General features: G+C 38.3%; 1 protein-coding gene across 1 annotated transcript in view; it reads left to right on the top strand.

The window, feature by feature from the left end:
* Window positions 1-21,372, top strand: part of ZNF536 (zinc finger protein 536) — a gene marked incomplete at its 3' end in the record, with an annotated part of 244,601 nt that overhangs the window by 105,022 nt on the left and 118,207 nt on the right. The window contains exons 3-4 of the mRNA XM_084270017.1: window positions 5,520-5,672; window positions 16,686-18,266. Of these exons, the coding sequence (XP_084126143.1) occupies window positions 5,520-5,672; window positions 16,686-18,266 (1,734 nt within the window). The remainder of the gene's footprint in view (window positions 1-5,519; window positions 5,673-16,685; window positions 18,267-21,372) is intronic.

Here is a 21,372-nt window from a genome sequence, read left to right as displayed (position 1 = left end):
TATTTACCAGTGGAACCTTTGGTATAATCTTTATTTCTAATAATACAAACAATGTGAATGCTGCTTTCTCACTAGTAGGCCTCCTTTCCAATTCTCTTCTAAAATAGCTCTCTGTTTAAACAAATTCTCTGCCAATCCATATTAATGGCTAACAGTTTAAGATTCCCATATATGGTCATTATAAACCCCAAATCCTTGATGAAACAATAGAGACAGCAAGTTGTTCCTGACCTAAGACATTAGTAACTCTTTCCGGAGGCCTAAAATATAACAGTAATATTTAGTAATATTAGACTCTTTCATTTTAAGCCATGAACTTCTCCAGCAAAAAAATGTAGTGACATCTGCTAATAGGATTCTAATTTCAAATTATGAGCACTGGGCCAGATTCTGTCCTCTTTTACATCAAAGCATATTAATTGAAACTACTTCAGGTAGCTAGAAAAATATGGTTAATTATAACCCTAATTATATTCCTATTTTCCACTATTTTCAGTAGTATTAAAGCTTTCTCTGAGGAACAGGCAAGAAGGATAAAGCATTTTGCCCAGTAAATTTTGCGTATCCTATTCTGCTTCCCAGGGAATGAGGTGGTCAAGTCCAGGTGTACTTGCGTAAAGGTGGCAGTGGTAACAAGATAAACTCAACTGAATGTGGTTTGGGTTGGAAAGGACCTTAAAGACCATGTAGTATCTTCTCTCTTCTTGACAGTACATCCAGGATATAATTTTTCCTGCCACAATATGGGCTAAACTGGGTGGTTTATAGCTCATCAAAAATAACCATGATCACTACCACTTCTCATTGCACCATGTTTTGTTAACTTTTACAGGCAGTTCTAAAGAATTAGAAGTATTTTGAATTTCAGAAATGTATGAGAATGCAGGATTCCATGCAGCTTGAAAGGTTTCTGACCATGCTTTCAAAGGATTCTTTAGTAACATCTAAAAAAATGTGCAAGAGCAAACGCAGACTTGTAAGTGTGATGATTACCTATTTTGTGTATTGATTACCTTTGCCATGTGATTGCCTGGTTTTGGCTAATTTGGCCACCCTTGTGTTGACAAATTCCAACTGACTTCACTGACAATTTAGCCTGCATGAGAACTGCAATTTAGCTCCTTTCAACATGCAAGTACCTCTTTGTGTATGTGAAAGTGCAGGGGTTCACTCAGCAAATACATACTCCTGTAGAAATCACAGGCCATGTGCGTAGATGGCTCCTTTGAAAGCACGGCTGTTGGCATGACTCAGGTCAGTGCTGCTACCTAACCTACTGAAAACGTGTTTCCTTTTTGCAGAAGTGATCAAATATTTTCTGATCAGCTTAATAAACTTATCCCAGACAGGTAGACCAGTCGTAGAAACCTGAAATAATTCTTTTTCTTTTGCTGTTCATATGACTGGCTAGATTGTGTACTCACAGCAGAAGCTGATTCACTATCCATCTAAGTTCTTCTTCTCTAGAAATATCCACAGAAGTTGGCATTGTACCCCTGTAGCATCCCTATCCACGTGCTGAGGGCGCTGCCAGTTGTGGCAGTGACTCGTTTGGGGTAGATCATTTCTGAGACCTAGTAAGATACCTGCTGTAAAAATGGATTCACTGGTGTGTTTCTCACTTTCTTTTAATCTGCTACTGTAAAAGTGCTCCTGGTTTAAAACTGTTTGTTGGGATTATCTGGCTCGGTGGAAATTTCCTTTCCAGGGACTGTGGGGATGTGAAAACAGCCTGCAGCACTACACAGATCACCTCCATGCTAGGCAAGGAGTGTGGACTTTTTGTCCCTCCTCTCCTGAGAAGAGGGGGTACCTGCTTGAAGAAGGGCCAATCATTCGAATGCTAATCTTATGGATTGCTTCATTTTTGCTTCAGTCTGTGTGGCAAATAGGTTTGCACACCTTTTGGCCAAATAGTCTGTCCCCTTGGATTTTAAAATGAACTTTATTTCCTTGCACGTGTCCCATGAGAACATGTGCACAGTTACTGAGTGTAGCTGAGAGATGCCCCTGTCCTACCACCCGGGGAGCTGCTTCGTGACTGAATTCCTCTGTGTCCCGTGGCACAGAGCAGTACAGAATCACAGAATCAGAATCGTTTTGGTTGGAAAAGACCTTTAAGATCATCGAATCCAACCGTTAATCTAACACTGCCAAGTTCAACCACAGGTACGGCATACGTGGTAGCTGCAGGTCTCACAGCAGTTGCTTTCTCTTTCCACTGGCACAAAGATTGGTTTCATATACAGAACTGAATGTTGCTTTTTGCACTTCTGCCTATGACTTCTGCTGTGAACAGATGCTTTCAAAGTGAAAGGAAAGCTCAGCAAAAGTAAGTTCAGAGACAAAGCTCAGAAGCCTTACGTCTGGCATGCACATCTACAATATTTTATACTCTGTGCTGTTATTTCCTGCACTTGAATCAGGAAAGGTTGGGATGGGCAGGAAGACAATCAGGACGTAGACCTGCCTATAATGGAAGTAGATAGTGAAAAAACAGTCTAATCTCACGTGCATCAAGTGCAGAGCAAGTAGACCGCATAACTGAGTGAACCACAATGGCTGTAAGATAAGTAACTGTTCTCTTTCCTTCCTGTTCTTCTACCCTCGGAATTGAGCAGCCTGAAAACCATAGCTCAAATCTCAAGTAAATAATAAATTAAATTAATTTGGTAGGGCCAATCCTAGTTCTGCAGGTTTGTAAAACATCCACAGTTTTGCACAGTCTAACAGTCCTGAGAGTTTCTGCCTAGGAAGGGAGTCCCAGTGGCAAGAGAAAGGGGATATCGGAGGTCTGGAGTACAAGATTCTTGGAAGAGCTGTGGTTGGCATAGCCTGTATTCACCCGTGTGCTGCTGAACTTTTTCCTTGCTGATGCTCTCTTCTCTTTTTTTCTGTGTCACATTTTTCCCCTCTTTGCTTTCCATGAGTTGCTTCTATACTCAGTATCGAAAACCTTGGTACCAGAGCCAGCGAGACTTAAATGTGTTTGAAAGTTAAGCACAGTTTAAATTTAAGTGCTTTGACAAATAGGTACGATATGCCAAAGTGGGGCCCTAGTGAGAAGTTGGGGTAGCATTCGATGGGGACAGTCGGCAGCCTTGAACGTATCTGTTCATTGTTTGCAATAAAAGAACTTAGATGTAAAGCAGCTCATTCAGGTAGCGATGGCCTCCAGCGCTTCGGTGGGCTTTGTAGGCTGAGGAATTCAAAAGGAAACCCCTCAGCCCAGCTTTAAAGTCTTAGGAATGCTTTCACTGTGGGAAGAAAAATTCTTCAAGGTAAGGCCCCTGGTGGAGTAAAGCCTTTGGAGCTATCTACTGTATGTCTACTTAAATCTAAAAGAAAACTCCTCAGACCACCCACATCTTTCTTTGCTTCATTGTTGTTTTCAGTTTGCTTTTTCAGAGGGATTAGTGCTAGAGTAAACTCCATCGTCTCGCTGCCTTGAAAAAATTCAATTTTGTGTAAAGTGAAAATTAGACTCTTAAATCTGCAAAGCGAGCTGTTTATCTTACAAATTTATTCTTTTTTATTGGGCCACACATATTCTAGATAGAAAGATAAAAGGCAAATGGATAACAGGCCATCATTTAGAGTGACATATAGCAAAACATAACTAGTAGACTGATTTGGCAAATTCCTCCTGAGTGGCTTGTTAGCTTTATCTATATATTTATCTATAATGCTCATAGAGTATTTATTGAAAACCAAAATAAAATCCTGCAGTTTATCATCATGCATTCTGTATTTTGCACTTCAGAAAAATCTTTTTTTGCACTCAGGAATTCATTTTTTCCCGAAGCAGCTGAAGACATGATTATGTACAACTTTTGAGGAGGAAAACCAGGGAATTATAGACTAACACCTATATATGTTTTCCTGGACTCCTAAAGACAAAATAAATTCCTGCAGTATGTTATTTTACATGCTTGTGAATAAGTCAAACTGACAGTTACTAGCTCTCTAACTTAAATATTGTGCTTTACCTCTGTAGTGTAGGATCAGAAAATGTTAAAAAAGAACATGATGTGAAAAGTATCCAATTTTGCCATTTAAAAACTAGCAATTGCTTCATTACATACACGGCTACGATAAGCATATACATATATATATATTTAATCATTCTATCATCCCCTTCTTTAAGTGAAATAGTTTAGAGGAACCATTTTACAAGAACTGATGAAATACCTTTTCCAGAAATGTGGTATTCAGGTCTGTGCTACTGTGTGAATAGTTTTTATTAGAACCAAATATTTGAGTCTTTCTTATGTCCCATCACTTCCATTTAAAAGGCAGTGCTGTGTAAACTGCACTATGTTTCCTGACAGCTTTAGTTACATATCAAATGGGTAAAGACAGAACATTTTTAGTCAGGACTTTATGGTTGAAATAATCAAGGCTCTGCATGCAGATTTTAACTGTGTGCTTCCCACCTCAGTGTAACCCACATAGCTCAGCTTTTGCACAGCGATGACGTGTCTCTGTGTATTGCACCTCTGTGGCCTGCGTGCTGGTATTGGAAATTCAGATTTCCAGAATTTCATATCCAGAAATCCAGAATTTCAGCATTTGCCATGGTATTTTTTGGTGAATTTGTGGATTGATACATACGTGTGATATGACGTGACCCTGTAAGTACAAGATGATAGATGAGTGGATGAGTCTTGCGTGGTTTGAATAATGACTTTTTAAAAATGCCCGACAGTTTTGCAATTTTTATGTCAGCCTTTGGTAAGTTATTTTGCTCACAGCCTGCTTGGATAATGGCAGCTTATTCAAGATGGCTGAGAAGTACTGCTTCCTTCTGTCAGGAGAGAGGAGAGGTGTCCTGGAGTCTCACTCACTGTATTGTGATGCAAAGAGTAAGTGTAGCTGTGAACACTGAAGTGAGCTGCGAGAGACAGAGGGAGAAGAAGGAATTCCCTTTCATCTGACCAATCTTTTCGTTGCCTTTCTCTTGATATTAGGTCACTCACTAGGTCCTGCATCATAGCTGATGCTGAGCTGCTGCAGAAGGAAGTTTATTAGCTTTCTGTGTACAAATTGCCACTTCGGTTGCCCGCCCCCTTCCTCCCCCCCATCACTGGAATTCTGTTGTTATCGGAGATTTTAATATATTGATGCAAGCCTTGTCCCTCTAAAAGCATACAGATTTTCACAATACTTATAAATTAAATAGATTCAACAAAACAACAATCTAAAACTTTTGGGGGAAAAATTAATAGGAACTAAGCAAAAGAAGAAATCAAACCAGCTGCTGACACAGCTGTTTCTTTTCTTGTATAATTCAGTTCAATATAAAGGTACCATATGCTGCTTAAAATGATGGTAGGAAAGATGAAATAATTTAAGACAATAACAAGAAAATACATGAATTGTCAGCATTCTGTCAGATTTAAAGAATGAAATAGACAGGTGTAGTATTGACATGTTTAACTTTGTGTTGTGTTAGCAGTTTTAGTGAGAACAACTTCTGACATGTGCTGAAGTGATGTGAGAACATTTCTGTGTTGCAGACATTGGAGAAGAAGCTGGGAGATCTGTAGGAGTCCAGCAGCCAGCTTTACTGAGAGACAGGAGCCTTGGTTCTGCCATGAAAGACTGCCCATATTGTGGAAAAACTTTCAGAACATCACATCACTTAAAGGTCCACTTGAGAATACACACAGGTGAGAGGAACAAGTGAGCGGAGCACTGTCGACACATGCCATGGGGGGGGAGGGGGGTGTTAACATAATATGTGGCTAGGAGCCTTAATTCCCAGTGTAGATTTGGACTCATTAGTTGGAGAAAGTCTTTTGAGAAAGATATATGACAGTCTTAAATAAAAGCACAAGGAATGTGTTGTTGGATAAAGACCACTTTAATAGAATCATCTTTTCCCAGTTGGGGTTATTTCTGTCTCCTTCCCTGCTTCATCACTGTTTCCTTCAATTACCCTTGTCCTTCAATAGGCGTAAGCCTATTGGTTTCAGACTTAGTTATACTAACTGCTTCAAAGGCCTTCCTTAGCATCTGCTTAGGGATTCTGTATGTTTTTCTCAGCGTTACTATTTTTGTTCCATTTAGCATGCTCGTTTTTAACCTCTCACTGTTCGTTTGAATGCGTCGGCTTCGTGGAGCTGCTCACTTTATTTATTTATTTATGTATTTATAGTAGAACTCCCCCGACAGTACTCATAAGTAGTAAAACTTACCGTGTTTTGCACCATGGTAAAACTTACCATGTTTTATTTTAGTAAAAATCATGGCATTTCTACCCTACAGAGACTTAGTACTGCTCTGGATTCTCACTTCATTCTGGTATGTCACTCATCGGGTGCACTGCTCTCAGTACGAGTAAACTGTAACCACTCCATTTAAACTGCAATACCAAGTTAGCTTAAAAGTACATGTGGCCATGGTAAGGTTCACATAGAGACATGGTATATGTTTAAGAAGACTTACTATATCCATAATTAAAATCTGGCTTCCCTTATCTGATATGCTGATATCCTTTAGCCCTAGAAAATCTGTGTATGGCCAATATAATGTTTTCTTCCAAGTATTGGGTAATTGTCATAGGCTCTGGGATAATGTGCAAACCTGGAGAATTAAGCTACTTTTTGTAAACAGAATGGGCACTGTAAATTTGAAGTAGTTTTCCTTTTAAACCATTTTAAATGAATTTCAGAATTTGACTGTTGCTGTTCTAATGGATAGGTAAAACAAACTGGATGAAGAACCACTTTCCAGTTGTACCTCCTCCATTAAAAATTTAATTGTTAATTTTTTTTCACTGAAGTACCAGATAAGCTGTATTTTCCTACCTTCCCCAAATAAGCAGTCATGTTACTCCCATGTGCTGGCACAGATGTAATGCTTAATGTTGGGGGCCTTGTTTTAAAAACTTAAAAGTGAAGGCTGAAAATTATTTTAAAAATAAATTTAAAAATTAAGGAACATGATGAAAATCCTATTTGCCTGCTCTCTAATGTAGTAAAAGTAAATAATTGGTAGTTATTTTATCGTAATATAATCTGGTAACTATGAGGTTTAAACAGTTTGAAATTTTTACTATTGAAGCTGCAAAGAAAAATCCTTTAAAATCAACTCAGGATACCCATCTCTCCCTTTTACTTTATTATATAGTGGTCATTTTGTTCTTGTTTTAAAGATGGCAGTGATTATGCATTTGGTATTTGTGGCTTAGAACTAATGGAAAGTAAATTAATTGCAATGGAAATATTCCATAAAACTTGCATAATAAAACTGACTAAACAAAATTAAAACAAGAAAAAATAAACCATGTATAAAATAACAACAACAACAACAAAAACTTCATACAGACTGTTGAAACGACATTTGCAATATATTTCAAAATCATTATGATTTTAACATAGATAAAGATCGATTTCCATTAGGTTGAGAACAAAGTATTTGTAAATAATGACAAGAGCATGTTTAAATGGAGCAATGTTTTACATATTGGAAATAATCCTAATAAATATTATAAAAATGTAAATTGGCAAATTACTAGAGTTATTAAATAAAAATTAAGTTGCTTTGCAGTAAATGGAAATGATGTAATAGATACTAGTTATTAAACAAATATTGGTTAGCTCATACTTATCAGGGACAGTTTCCTGCCTTTTATGTCACACTCTGTCTTTATTATATGCCTGGATCATATAACTGACTGATAAAAAACACTTTACTGTGTTTCTCCACTACATTAACTCAATTACTGTTCTTGTTCTCACAGCACCTGTTTGTTAGAGATGAGCTCAAGCAGTTCAGCAGAAGTCAGGTTCCTTCGAACATCTGTGTGTTAGGAGGCACACGAGTAGGTTGGTTTGGTACGCATGCCAAGACAAGACCCAAAGTCTCATCCAGCCAGGAGGTGCTTCTGTGGCAATTGGCCCAAAAAAAGCTAAAGAAGCTGTTTCATCCTCCACAAGAGGAAGCTGTGCTGTTTTAGAAGAACTAGCTAGTGGCTTGGGTTGCTTCTTTTTTCTGTTTGATATTTCATGGTTGCAACCTTCCCACGCTGAGTCTCAGTTTCTGTGTGCTGTCATATAATAAGCTTCTGAAGGGGGAGGGGGAATCAAGGTTTTATTGAGCACACTAAGTTGAGTCCCAACACACAATTATAGTGGAATTTTTTCTTATCTAATTCAATGATACTGAGCCAGGAAGAGCTTTAAGGGCAAGATAGTAAGATATGATTTCTGATTGTTCTTGTTTGATAAGAAGAAAAGGGCAAAATTATGTGAAATAATTTTCTCCTCTTCCTTGCTCTGAAAACAGTTAAAGGATGAGAGAGTTCCTCAGTAGGACCTGAAGGAAGGGAGTAAGGACTCTCAGGGCAAACCGCTTTAGAGCCTTGGGGCTTATAGAGGGCAGAACTTAGAGAACTCCTGAAGCCCTCCTAGGTGACTTACACTGATCAGAGACTAGAGATGGGCTGTATGGTCCTGCTTCTTCAGGGCTCCTGCTTCAACTCACACAGTGTACGGTGTGAAGAGATGCAGAACCAAGGGCAAAGCATATATATATATATATATATGGCAGTAGTGCATCATAGACATGTGGGTGGACTGGCCAAATTGGGATTCAGCCTCCCAGTTATCTAATCATAAATAATACAGCTGAGGCAGTTATAACACAGAAGGCTTGTGGATGCTCAGATGTTGTGAAAAAGAAAACCACCAGAGTATCTGAAACCCATAATGTGCCATATGCAGATGCTTCCAGAGTTTCCATTTTACTCTGGGGGCAGCAATTTAAGGTTCCTTCATTTAGGGAGCTGAGCATGTTCCTGAGCACTCTCAGTTCCAAGTCAAATCAATGGGTGTGGGTTTTTACATGCCTTTGGACTGCTTGGAAACGGTTGTTTCTTACGTTCCACCTTTGACAAGCGATGCATCGCGTAGGGGCTGGCTTCAGATTAGCTCTGGCACCTCTTTGCACCTTGGGTTAGCTTTCAGAAGCTACTGCAGATGCACACTGCTTTGGGGTTGTGCTCAGGTACATTCCCAGTGTGACTGGCACAGTTATATCCCTTGACTAATGTGTGTAAGCAAAGTAGAGCCCTGAAGAAGGTCTGGGCTGTGCTCAACAGAAAAAACCTAAGAAAAAGAGTGATAGGAAGAAAAAACCTAGTAGAGCTGTGGCCACTGACTGAGTGTATGTTTCAATGTGTATGACACATCTTGCCTGTAACAGATGTATTATATACATTTACAGTGTTACTGCATTTTCCCTTGGAAATGTGACTAGCCAATTTTAAACCTTGCTTAGATGAACTGATGAAATACAGTAAAAATGGTGCTGTTTTAAATGAATTCAATTCACATTTTCTTCCTAAAAAAAGACTGCCTGTTGCCATTCTCTGAAGGCGCTTGTAGTGGGATGAGCAATATGAATAATTAAGGAAAATGGGTATGTGTGCTCCAAGAGGAGACAATTTTGGTATTGAACATCCTTTATTCTTACATTTCTAAGATGAACTAAAAGGACTTTTCATTTCTCTAGATTTCTCCAGATTTCCCATCCTTAACATTGTACAGCATGCCTTTTCTCCTGTCTTAATGACATCCCAAACTTTTGTTGAAAATAATTGATTGAATTTAAATTTCCTTAAAAGTTTAAGAGGTAATGTTACAGTATAAATTTCCTACCAAACACTAAGTAGGGAAATATCCATTAGTGAAATTAACTACAGTTTCTAGGTAGCTAACAATGTGCAGTATACAGTAGGGCATGGCTAATGAACACTGCAGTGGGTGATATTTCATTATACAAATTAATGCTCACATTTTAATGGGAAAGTCACATAATGAATCTCAGCTTCAGTGACAGCAATTAGAGACACAGATTGTCCCCTTCTGGACAAGGCACTGTTTAGCAATAAGCAGCTGTGTAAAAAGTCTTCAGGTTTACAACATATATATATGCTTTGGGGGAATTAGTGTACAGTTTATATTAATGTACTGAATCTTCCCTGCAAAGGAACAACCATATTTATCTCTCTGCATTTTAACTAAGTAAAGACATGTAAAAAGACTAAATAAATATCGCGGATGAGATATAAATAAAGGGAAATATTCAATTATAAAACTTTATAAAAATTAAAATATTTTATTGCAATGCCTAGGGCACAATTGAAAAATCTTTAATAAACTGAGTCCAAACCATCAAATGTCTGTCCTGTTACAGGCTAGGGGTAGTTTCATCTTCTATGATAGAGAAAAATTGCTAGTAAAGGAAAGTAGTAAAGAGAAGAAGTTAACTAGTATTTCTGACAAACAGATTAATTGTGTGGTGAAACATGTGCAGGATCCAAAAATAATCCTACAGAACCTTTGATATTCCATTTGGTTTAAAAAGTGTGAAGTGAATGATTAGAATGATAAAAGAAATTACCATGTAAGAATAGGCATAATAATGAACTAATTAAACCATACAGCAATTCATTTCTAAAATATCTGCTGCACAATGGATAAAATAGGTTATCAATAACTGTTTCAATGGTAAAATAAAAAATGCTGGAAAATGTTTTCAGTATTTTCATTAAGCAGTATTCTCTGGAATTATAAGATGTTTGAATTCATTTGCTTTGCATGAAAGAAAACTGTAGCTTGTTTAGAAATGTATAGGATCAAATCGCAACTCACATTGTCCCTGAGTGCCTGTCAAAACTGGCTGCCAGAGCGTTGGGCACTGGGGTTCTCATACCAATGCACAGCCCTCCCTGCACCCGGGAGCAGAGGGGCACACTCCACAAACAGACTCATATTAAAGAGAGTGTGTGTGTGTGTGTGGGGGGGGTGTGCAGTGGGGAAGAGTGTAGGGCACAGTACGGATTTTTAAGAAGCTGCATGTTAAATATGAAAAATGAATAAAGAAGCCCACAGCACTAAATATGAGTAGATACTTACGAAGTACAGATATTTGATAAGGGAAACTAAAAGTAATAGGGAGAATATGTATGTGGCTGTTAGGGTTGTGGAGAAGAGGGTAAAAATCTGTAGATGTCAGGTTTAACAATTGGCATCTTGCTAATACTGGACAAGAATGGATATAAAATTATCAACCATGGTATAGAAGCGTAAACACTCTTCTGCTCTGTTTTTAGAAACAGGCATGGTGGGTTTTATAAGCATTTTCCAATGGTACAATTCTGCCATTATGCAATGAGGCTGTCATGCTATAGCCCACTACATTTTCATATTTTTTAGACTGAATGAGACTGGATAACTTATAGATAAAGTCTTAAAAAGCCCTGGCTGAAGAGCTCTCCAAATCATTAAAGTTCATTTAAAAAAAAAAAATGTCTTGGAAGACAGAGAAAGATTCAGAGCACTAGCAGTAGTAGTAGTAGTAGTAGTAGTAGTAGTAGTAGTAGTCGTCGTCGTAGAAGCAGCAAAAAAGCTCTGGCTATTCTAGAATTTCAAAAACCAAAGAGTATTAAGACCTTGAAATTCTAAATGGACTACCCTGACATGAGTTTTGGGTAAGATAGCAGAATGATTTTGTTAACTAATAAAGAACTAGTAGTACAGTTAATTCAATTTTATTTTATGCAAGTAAATGTTGCCAGGTTTCTCGCTTTGTCTCAAGTCTTGTGAAAGTAGCTTGCCTTATGTGACAATCCCCCACACCAAAACCCCCAGTATACAGAGATGAAGTGGCACATAAACTGGCAGCTCCACAGCGGTGCTTTCAACTCCAGCTATTTGGTGCTACATCTTTATTTGGAAGAGTATATAAAATAGCTGTTGATAAAAATTCACCGATGGCACAAAAATGGTAAGATGCTAAAAATCACGGGGAAGCACTGATTAGTCACTTAGTCAAGTGGGCTCTTTTCAACAATGTGAATTTTAAATGAGCAAAATGTAAAGGAACAAATACTGGAGGCGTGAACCGGGCATAGGATTATGGTAGAGAAGCAACAGAATATGAACTGTTAGTTGATTGCTATAGCTGTGGATGTAAACACAGTCTTGGGCTGTGTAAGATTAATATCAACTTGAAATTTCATCAAAGCTTTAGTGGGTACCCATCATTTAAAAGGACATTGAAAAATTGGGAAGGGTGTTCCACTCAAGAGTGAGTGAAGGTGACGAGGTGCCTGGTTTGCTGTCTGTAAGTACCATCCTTAGGGAATAGGGTTGGGTGGGGTTTTATTTGTTGAAAAGATCTGTTTAATCTAGCAGGGAAAAATGTAGCAGTGTTCAGTAGTAGCAAGTAGACTGGAAAAATTCAAGCTAGACACAAGACACACATTTTGAATAGTGAAAATACTTCACCAGTCAAACAGTTTACCGAGGGACATGTTGGGTTCTTCTTCACTACTGTGAAGCAGAATATGTTTAAACTAAAGTAAATCAGTTTTGTTTCAAATTGTAGTTATGATTTGATGCAGGAATTATCATGTGAGGGTCTTTGGCCTGTGTTGTACAGCAGATCAGACTAGATGACCATAATTGTCCCTTCTGGCCTTAAAATCTGTAAATCTATTTATAATCTGGCTGTGGTCTCCTTGCACAGCCCCTAGCTGTGGGATAGTTCCTATGACTAGTATGATCAGATTGTGTTCTGAGCAGGACTGGTAGCTTGCATCGATTATACATCTGTGGTGTTTGTACAACTTCTTATACAAAAAGACCTGTTTCTAACTGGGTAACAAGTCTGTTTCCAGTTATCTACCAAGCTTTTGTGCAGATTTTACAAGCAGCATTGATTTTTTTTATTGTTTACTGTATAGTGATATAAGACAACTCACAAGAAGTATTTTATGTCTTGCAAACCAGAGGGGTAGATAGATCAGAACTGTGATTATGTTGCCCAGATAAGTTACTCTCTATAAGAAGTTTTTAGTCTTTTTTTTTTTTTTTTTTTTTTTTTTTTTTTTTTGCACACACTGGAATATTCTGTCTTTCTACTCCATTGTGTAAAGGTTAGCAGGGATGCAAACAGGGCCAGAGATTTAGTGAGATCAGGATGGTGAACAATGAAAAATGACACTTGGATATGAAATGCAGAAAACTATTTTGAAAAAATCATGTTCCTTCACTCCTACACGGCAATGTTAATTTATGTGAACTGATATTAAGTGTTAAATAACTCATCCAGACACTGCTCTTGGCAATATTACCAGGGTAGTCATTACACTAGGATGAATTCTCTGAAACCTTTCCTCAAAGTACGAGACACAAACAGGTTGTCTTCTAATAAGAATCATAGCCTATCCCTCTTGTCCCCTGTAGTGTTCTGTGGACATATACTATTGCATGCTGATAGAGTTCTGGACATTAGGGGTCCTTTGAGTTTTCCACTGAAACTGGATTGGGTTTTGGTTACTTTGGTTGAGGTTAAGTTGGGTTTTTTTCCCACAGCATCTTATAACTCTATTTTGTCATTTTTACAGGGACTTACATGGGCATAGCAAGTTGTTAATTGGAATGGATGAAATAGCATCTAAATATCTGCCCAATTACTGAATTTAGGAAATACTGACACGCTAAATTTGAAAGATTCAAAGATGATTTACTCCATCCTACTTGTTTCTCTCAGTGCTTGCCCTCAAAATAGCAGCAGTTAAGATTCCTTTGAAGTAAACTAATCACTGCCAATATTTGGATCTGAAAGAGAAGAGAGGGGTTTTGAATAGTTCACTTTGAACGATGTTTTTTTGGCCAGTCCTGTAGTGTGAAGGTGGCACAGTGTGTTGCTACATGTTGCGTCCAATTTCAGACCTTCAGCTTTAGATCTCATTTCTAGCCATGCAAGAGGCAGGAGCACCACAGAGGCAGCGTATCCAGGCTAGGAGAGATTTGAACTTTTATCACACTGTCTCAGTCAGTGTCTTCTTTCAAGCCAATGCTTATGGCGTTGATGACGAGCTGTGTCCAGATATCCTCTGCTGAAAGGCAGCTCAGTCAGTGGAGAGGCCTTCAAGCGGAAAATGTAATGACTTCAAGGCTTAGCAATTCAGAATAAGAGTATGTTGTTGTGCCCTGTGCATTAGTACTGAAGGTACTGTTAGAAGTACAAAATATCACCAGTATTTCCTCTAGTTAGCATATTTTAACTCACCGATTTTTACATATACTTGCTGCTTTGACCAATGCCCACATGTGTTTAGCACCAGCAGTGCAACCTACGTTGCAAACTTCTCCTCCCTGCAGAAGCAGTTATCCCACGGTTGGTATAGCACCTGCAATGCTGGGACACGCTTTTTCATGGTGTCACTTGATGTGCAATGCAAACACACGCAGAACTATCATTAGACTAAAAGGAAGCGCTCAGTATAATTGTGTTAAAGGCTTAGGGGATGCTGAGGAGGAGCTTTTCAATTAAGAAGAGTGAAAAATTCAAAAGTGAGACCATTTGGCCTTATAAAGTCTGGTACTTGTTTTTCACCAGACTGATTACGACTCAGGCAACACTTGAAATACTTAAGTTGTGTCAGAGGTCACTGGTGACTGTTGACAGTAACTGGGCAGATGAATGTCAGAATAACAGAAAACAGCTCAAACACATCGCCGTATGTACGTGCTGTAAAAACAGCATTAATATTTGTCCACGTTCTGACTGGCAGCACAGCTGTCAGCGCTTGCACACTCCCAAACAGCCCTGCAGAAATGCCAACACCAGGGAAGCCCAGACAGACGTGAGCCCTCTCAGTTTAGCGATGCTTACACGTCAGCAAGGAACTGTTTCCTTCTGCACAACTCCCACTGAAACGCAGCCCCTACTTCTCCTTGGTGGAGCACCAGAACTTAATGAGGTGATTGTAGAAGACTCAGAGGTTGCACTGAAATGTTTAAATCTGATTTCTTCTGTTAAGCTGTGCAGACCCAGGCCTAAAGCACGAATCATGCTAATTACTACCTCTTCCTTTGCTGAACACCTCTTGTTTGAGGTGCTGAACTTTTTTTCCTCTAAAAAGGTCGATTAATGTGGTTGATGTAAAGCCCTCATGTCTCACCATTTAGCTTTAGGATTACATTATGGATTTAGAATTTGCACTGCTTGTAATTTACTTCAGCCCCATCTGAGTTGCAGCACGTATCCAGCTACTGTTCATGGCCAGTAAGCCTGCCCGTCTGGTCCTCTGAGTGTTCTGGTGTTGCATCTCATTAGGAGATTCCTGCGATCAGCGAGGGGAGCAGCTTCACAAGTATTTACCAGCCTTTCAACCGAGCCTGTAGCTTAAATAACAAAAGTTATTTAAGGAAAAAAAAAAAAAGCTTTTCAACTTTGTTTTAAGAAGATTTTGAGGTTATTTGAAAAAGGGGAACTTTCCAGCTGTTCGCTGAACTGCATAATACTATATAGCATTTTTTACTGTGGAGGAAGTTTTCAGAGCAAATATTTCCATTATACCATTTGGAGAAGGTTTGCATCCGTCTTTTGGATCATTTAGGAAAAAAAGGTGATATAGTTTTTTCTTCATATTGAGTCCCTCTTAGAAATAATTGCCAATACTGACAGTTCGTGGGCGTCCCAGATTCCTTTCGGTGAGGATTTCCACACTCCTTCCTTTAATGGGAACTCTGCATCACCAACAAGTGCTCTGCAGAAATTTAGATGTGCATTTGCTTAGCTGTACGTTCTTTTTGGATGTGTTTTTATTATTGTATGGGAATAATTATGACATGTAATATCTTCTACCTCATTTAAAGTATAGGAAGAACAATGAAAGTTTAGCATGGGTCTCAAATATATATTTAATTCGTGAAAATCATCTTATGTGTTTTAGAACTCTATTCAAGCTAATCCTAGAAAAGCGCTTATGGTAGGTAAATTACACGTTTTACTACTTGAGCATTAGAAGTGCCATTAGAACAAATTTAAAGGACTGCAAAAACCAGTAGATAATGCTAATTTCAAGTACAGAAACTAAATATATTTTTTACTTTTTTATTACTCAAATTCTTTTTTATTTTATTGACTACTTTTTATTTTAACTATATGTTCTTACATGCTGCAATCATAATGTAGTGTAATGATATTAATATTTTATAGAATCTGTATTTATAGTTCTTTATTTAGAAACAATGCAGTAGGTCTGCAGATCTTTGAATCCTTCTGGAATGGTGCCCTCCAAATAATGATAAATTACTTGTGCAGTATGCCATTTGCTAATTATATCCATGATTTACTGCAGAGCAAGACTTAAATCATTCATTTCACTCTTGCGTAACAGTGCCATAAAATTTTTAGGTTTAAAAATGGTTTCCATGTGTATAATTTAAACAAATTTTAGAGCAATTGTATACACAAAATATTGCAACCATCCATTTGTTACATTCTTTGTCTCTCTTTTTTTTAAACTTGTACTTTTAATGATTACTGTGGTTGAAATTGTTATGCTTCATTTTCATAATCATAGCTTTTAATTCTACAACAGTTTTCTACATGTTAGATTAAGAAAAAGATGGCTAATTGTGTGTAGATACCATGTCATTCCTGAATAGCCCCACATTCTGGAAACCCATTTTAGAAACAGTCAGTTTATGAATTAGTCTTCAATTAAAGGCATTTCTTTTTAAAAAATGAATTATTAGCTTTAAGATCTTCTTGTTTTCAAGCAGCTAACATTGGTTTTTCCTTTTCTCCTCTCGTCCATACACCAAAGTACGGTTAATTCTCTCTCTCTGTATTTTTGTCTTTATCCATACCTATAGGTGAGAAGCCTTACAAGTGTCCACATTGTGATTATGCTGGTACTCAGTCTGCATCCCTCAAATACCACTTGGAACGGCACCATCGGGAGCGACAGAACGGAGCAGGACCACTTTCTGGGCAGACTGCAAGTCAAGAGCACAAAGATGAGACATCAAGTAAAAGTTCTGTGTTTATTAGACCAGATATATTGCGAGGAGCCTTCAAGGGGCTTCCTGGTATTGATTTCCGAAGTGGCATGGTCTCGCAGCAGTGGACGTCAGGAATGCTGTCTTCTGGAGATCAGCAAGGACAAGCAGCTGGCATGTCATCTGAAGTATCTTCAGAAAATATGAAGAGTTCAGACATACCTTCCAAAGGAACACACTTCTCTGAACTTGGTCGTGCTTACCAGAACATGGTTGGGAACGGTGTGAACTTTCAAGGGTCTTTGCAAGCTTTCATGGACAGTTTTGTCCTAAGTTCTTTGAAGAAAGAAAAAGAAATGAAGGACAAAGCTCTATCAGATCCACTTTCAGTAAAAGCCCTGGGCTCAGATGGTGGTGAGGAAAAGATAAATAGCAAGTCCTCACAGCGAAAAACAGAAAAGTCACAATATGAACCTCTTGACTTATCCGTAAGGCCAGATGCAGCCTCCCTCCCAGGTTCCTCTGTTACTGTGCAAGACAATATCGCTTGGCACGGCTGCCTATTTTGTTCCTTTACAACTTCATCTATGGAACTAATGGCGCTGCACCTCCAGGCCAATCACTTGGGCAAGGCTAAACGTAAAGACAACATCATAGGGAACAACAAAGACCAATCTAGAGAAGCTTCAGCCTCCGTTAATAAAGTGAGCTTGCTCCCCTCTTCTGTGCAGTCCAGCAAGGAGGCAGTAGTTTCAAACATGCTGAGCCAGCTGGACTCAGCTTCTGAGAAAATGACCCAAGGACAAAATAAAGAGCCCCTGGGAGAGCAAAAGAGCTCTGCCTGGCCCAGCCACATGGAATCCACTTTTTGCAATTTTACAACAGACTTCTATAAGCAGTTTGGTGTTTATCCTGGTGTTATTGGCACAGGAACACAAAATTCTTGCACCAGTAATGAATCCGAAATAAAAACACAATCTGAAGATGACCCAAATATTCTGCTCTCTGACTCTGTAAATAAAAGTGCTACTGATGACCTTTCTGACATAGCTTCATCTGAGGATATGGAATCTTCCAAGGAAGAAAACATTGAAGATGAGGACATTGACACAGAACCAGATATTATGAATAAGCAGTTGTCTGCCCTAAATAAAGAAAGCAATGAAGGAGGCGACAATATACAAAGTGCAGTCACCTCACAACCGACACAAGGGCTTGTATCACCACTGCCACAAGCGTCAGAAAAGCAGTGGCACAGTCAGAATCTTCTGTCCTCCCATGAAAATGCACAAGGAGTGATGAAACCCGAACAAGTTCAGGGTCCACAGGTCCTGGAGAAGCAGATGAACATGTTGTCAGTCCTAAGAGCTTACAGCTCTGATGGCTTAGCAGCCTTTAATGGACTTGCAAGTAGCACAGCAACTAGTGGATGTATCAAGAGACCTGACTTGTGTGGTAAGTTTTAGACCTTCTTTTAGACCATTTCAGAAAACACTTGTGCAGAATCATGAAGCTGCTCTTTAAATCTACTTAGTCATGTTTGTTAGTAATACCTTTTTTTAAATGTTAAACCCTGTGGGCCAAATTCTAGTCTTATATGTGGTCTACTCCATTGAAATCAGCAGTGCTGCATGCATCTACTTATACAGGATTTTAGAAAGAACTTGCTTTTTAAACTAGAGTAGCAGCAATATAGACTATCCGTGCTAGTGGCATCTGAGGGGATACTGCTTTAGCATACTCAAAGGAGGAAAAAGTTCTAAAAAAATTACATGGTAACTTGCAAACTTTTCAGTATTTTGATACAAGTAAGAGCCCAAGAAAAACACTGGATGCTTTGCCAAGCAAATCTTGCTTTCTATCTTTTTTTTTCCTCCCCTTCCCCCTTCCTTCCTTTCTTTCTTTCCTTTTGAATGGGGTGCGTTCAATTGCCACAATATGAAGGAAATCAAAGGCCAAGTGGATGGAATGCGTCTACCTGTGGTGAAGAGCTTTTGGGGGGTTTTTTTTGGTTGATTTTTCTTTTTTTCTTTCCCTCCCCTTTCTTTTTAATTGTATTTTTCTGATTTGTTTCAGTGGCACCCTCACAGTAGTTGCCCATGACCATTTTCACTATTCTAACTAGCAGTTGTGCAAATTGTCATTTGCCTAATTAAGAATATGCCTCCAGGTAATTAAAAACACCAAACAAACAAAACCACCCTTTACCCTGATTAGTCTCTCATTTACAAAACTGCAGTTTTACTTCCTCCTATCACACACATCATATTTGACAAAATGAACGTTAAATCTATTTGGAACAAATGAGAATGAGGATTTTTCAATTTATCATCATAATATTCAATATTCAATTTTGTCAGCATAGTCTTGTTTGAAAGATTTTAGAATGTAAATCCTTTGAAAAACAGTATGACTTTAAATAGCAGAGTCAGCAAGGACACAAAAACTTCTGTACTGCTCATTATGCTTAAGCTTCAAACCAATCAGAAAACTCATTGTCAGAGCTGAACATGCATAATAAAATGTATTCAAGTAAAAAAAAAATTATAAAATTAAACATCATCAACAATTACAAAGCCTGACAATTTAACTGGAAACCCTAAATCTGCACACACCTAAGGGTGGTTACCCTGGTTAAGGTTAGTGGGAGCTTTGGCTTACTTTGTGATAGTACCTGTGCTTAAAGCTGTAACCCCCTCCAGACCCCTCTTTGCTTTTCCAAGTGTAGTAGTTGGTCTGAAAAAAAGGTCTGATCTCTCCTCACAAAGTTTTTCTCACTTGTGTTCTTAGAGCGTTTTGACTTCACAACGTGGTTGTTACTTAAACTGAATCATGAGCCAAAATATCTGTGTGGCCTTACTTGTAAAGTCCTGTGTCTCGGTGCACTAAGAACCAGTTCAGATAGTTAGCAATATTTACAGATTCTTCAAAATCAGCACTTATATTACTGATATTTTGAAAATAATTGATAGTCGATTTAATTTGCCTCTGGTAAAATCCTACTTGGATTTTTTTTTTGGTCTCAATTTGTGGAGTACAATCAAGCAGTTGAAAAAAAAAAAGATGCAGCAGAGAAATGATTCTAAACAAACAAGTAAAGAAATTGGAGAACTACGATTAGTTGCTTTGTACAAAATATCTTTGTACATCTTCCCAGACACAAGAATTTTAAAACAACAAAAAACCCCTCTAACGTTGTTATTGAAATGAGGTCATGTTACTTCCATTAGGTTTTTGTTTCATCTTCCAATCAATTCAACAGACATTTTATGATGGCTTGAGTTTATATGATTTTAAAGACCATATCCCTTTCACAAGCTCTGCCCAGTGATAATGGATTTGACTTGAAGTATGAAGGGAAAAAAAAACCCAACCCAACAACAGAAGCTTGTCTGTTCTACTTTTTAAGCCATTTTTTAATGGAAAATGCAGTGCGAGTCCTCTCTCCCCCCTCCAAAAATAGCTTTTTAAAATACTTTCCTGACATTCTATTGAGTGTGTGCAGAATATAAGTAGTAAGGTTGACTATTTAAATGTGTTATTTCATTTTTCTCAAGATCTCACCGCAATAGTGGTTGATTATGAACAAGCCCTGTGTCAGTAGTTCTTTTTATTTGGTTGGCTTGGACCTCGCCCACTTCAAAGTAGCGTTTTTGGGGAGTTTCAGTTTTCTCAGTGACATTTTGTGCTGTGAAATCACACTCCATCTGTGCATGCTAGTGCGGGGAATCTTACCTGATGTTTCTGTGCTTGCAGATTAGCCATCGGGAGCACCCTGTTCATGTGTTAGCTTTCCTTGCCTCTTGCACAAAGCCCATGACCTTACTCACGGTTCTCTTTGTCTCTTCTACTGCCCAAGAGATCAGAAAACTTGAGACCCATCTTCCAGCACCTGATTCCGTGGCATGATTCTCATGTTCCTTTGTATTTTGGGAGACTCTATGCATTTGCCTTTCTTTTCACAGCCAATGATGTGTGGGTTGTTGACATCTCAAGAGAGAACACTGATACACTTGATACACTCCTTGCACAATCCAGACAGTGAGGCGTGGTGCTCTTTCGGCAGGCAGAATACAGAGGAAATAAAATTGAAATAAAATATCTCAGCTTCACTTAGCTGCGATTGCATCTTTGATTGGCCATGCTAATTGAGTTAAATTTCTGGCTGCATAAAAACAAGCTGGGATTTTCAGTGATCCATGTGGATCATTTTTAGTTGGCAGATTTTACCAATAATGGGTCAGTTTTTAAGCACAAATCTTGGCATGAAAAGGGTTTAATTTCTAGAGGAAAATGCCACCAACTCACATGGTTGTTTTGGAAGGGCACCACACATGGGGGAAGCATTCCTCAGTTTCCTTATATGTAGAATGAGAGAGACTGATGATGTACACATAATTCATTTATGCTCCTATCATGCTTCAGGCTGTAGGGATGAAAGACACAATTAGGAAAGAACCATAATTACTGCATAATACAGAAATTTCCATGTCAAAATGCTGCTGAGAAAAATCACAAATTTTTGTAATATTTCTCTTCTACATATAGAGCAGAATAGGAA

Source organism: Gallinula chloropus, assembly GCF_964237585.1.
Source record: "Gallinula chloropus genome assembly, chromosome: 13".
Taxonomy (NCBI): Eukaryota; Metazoa; Chordata; class Aves; order Gruiformes; family Rallidae; genus Gallinula; species Gallinula chloropus.
Note: the sequence above shows the minus strand (reverse complement) of the source record. Positions and strands in the feature narration are given on the sequence as shown.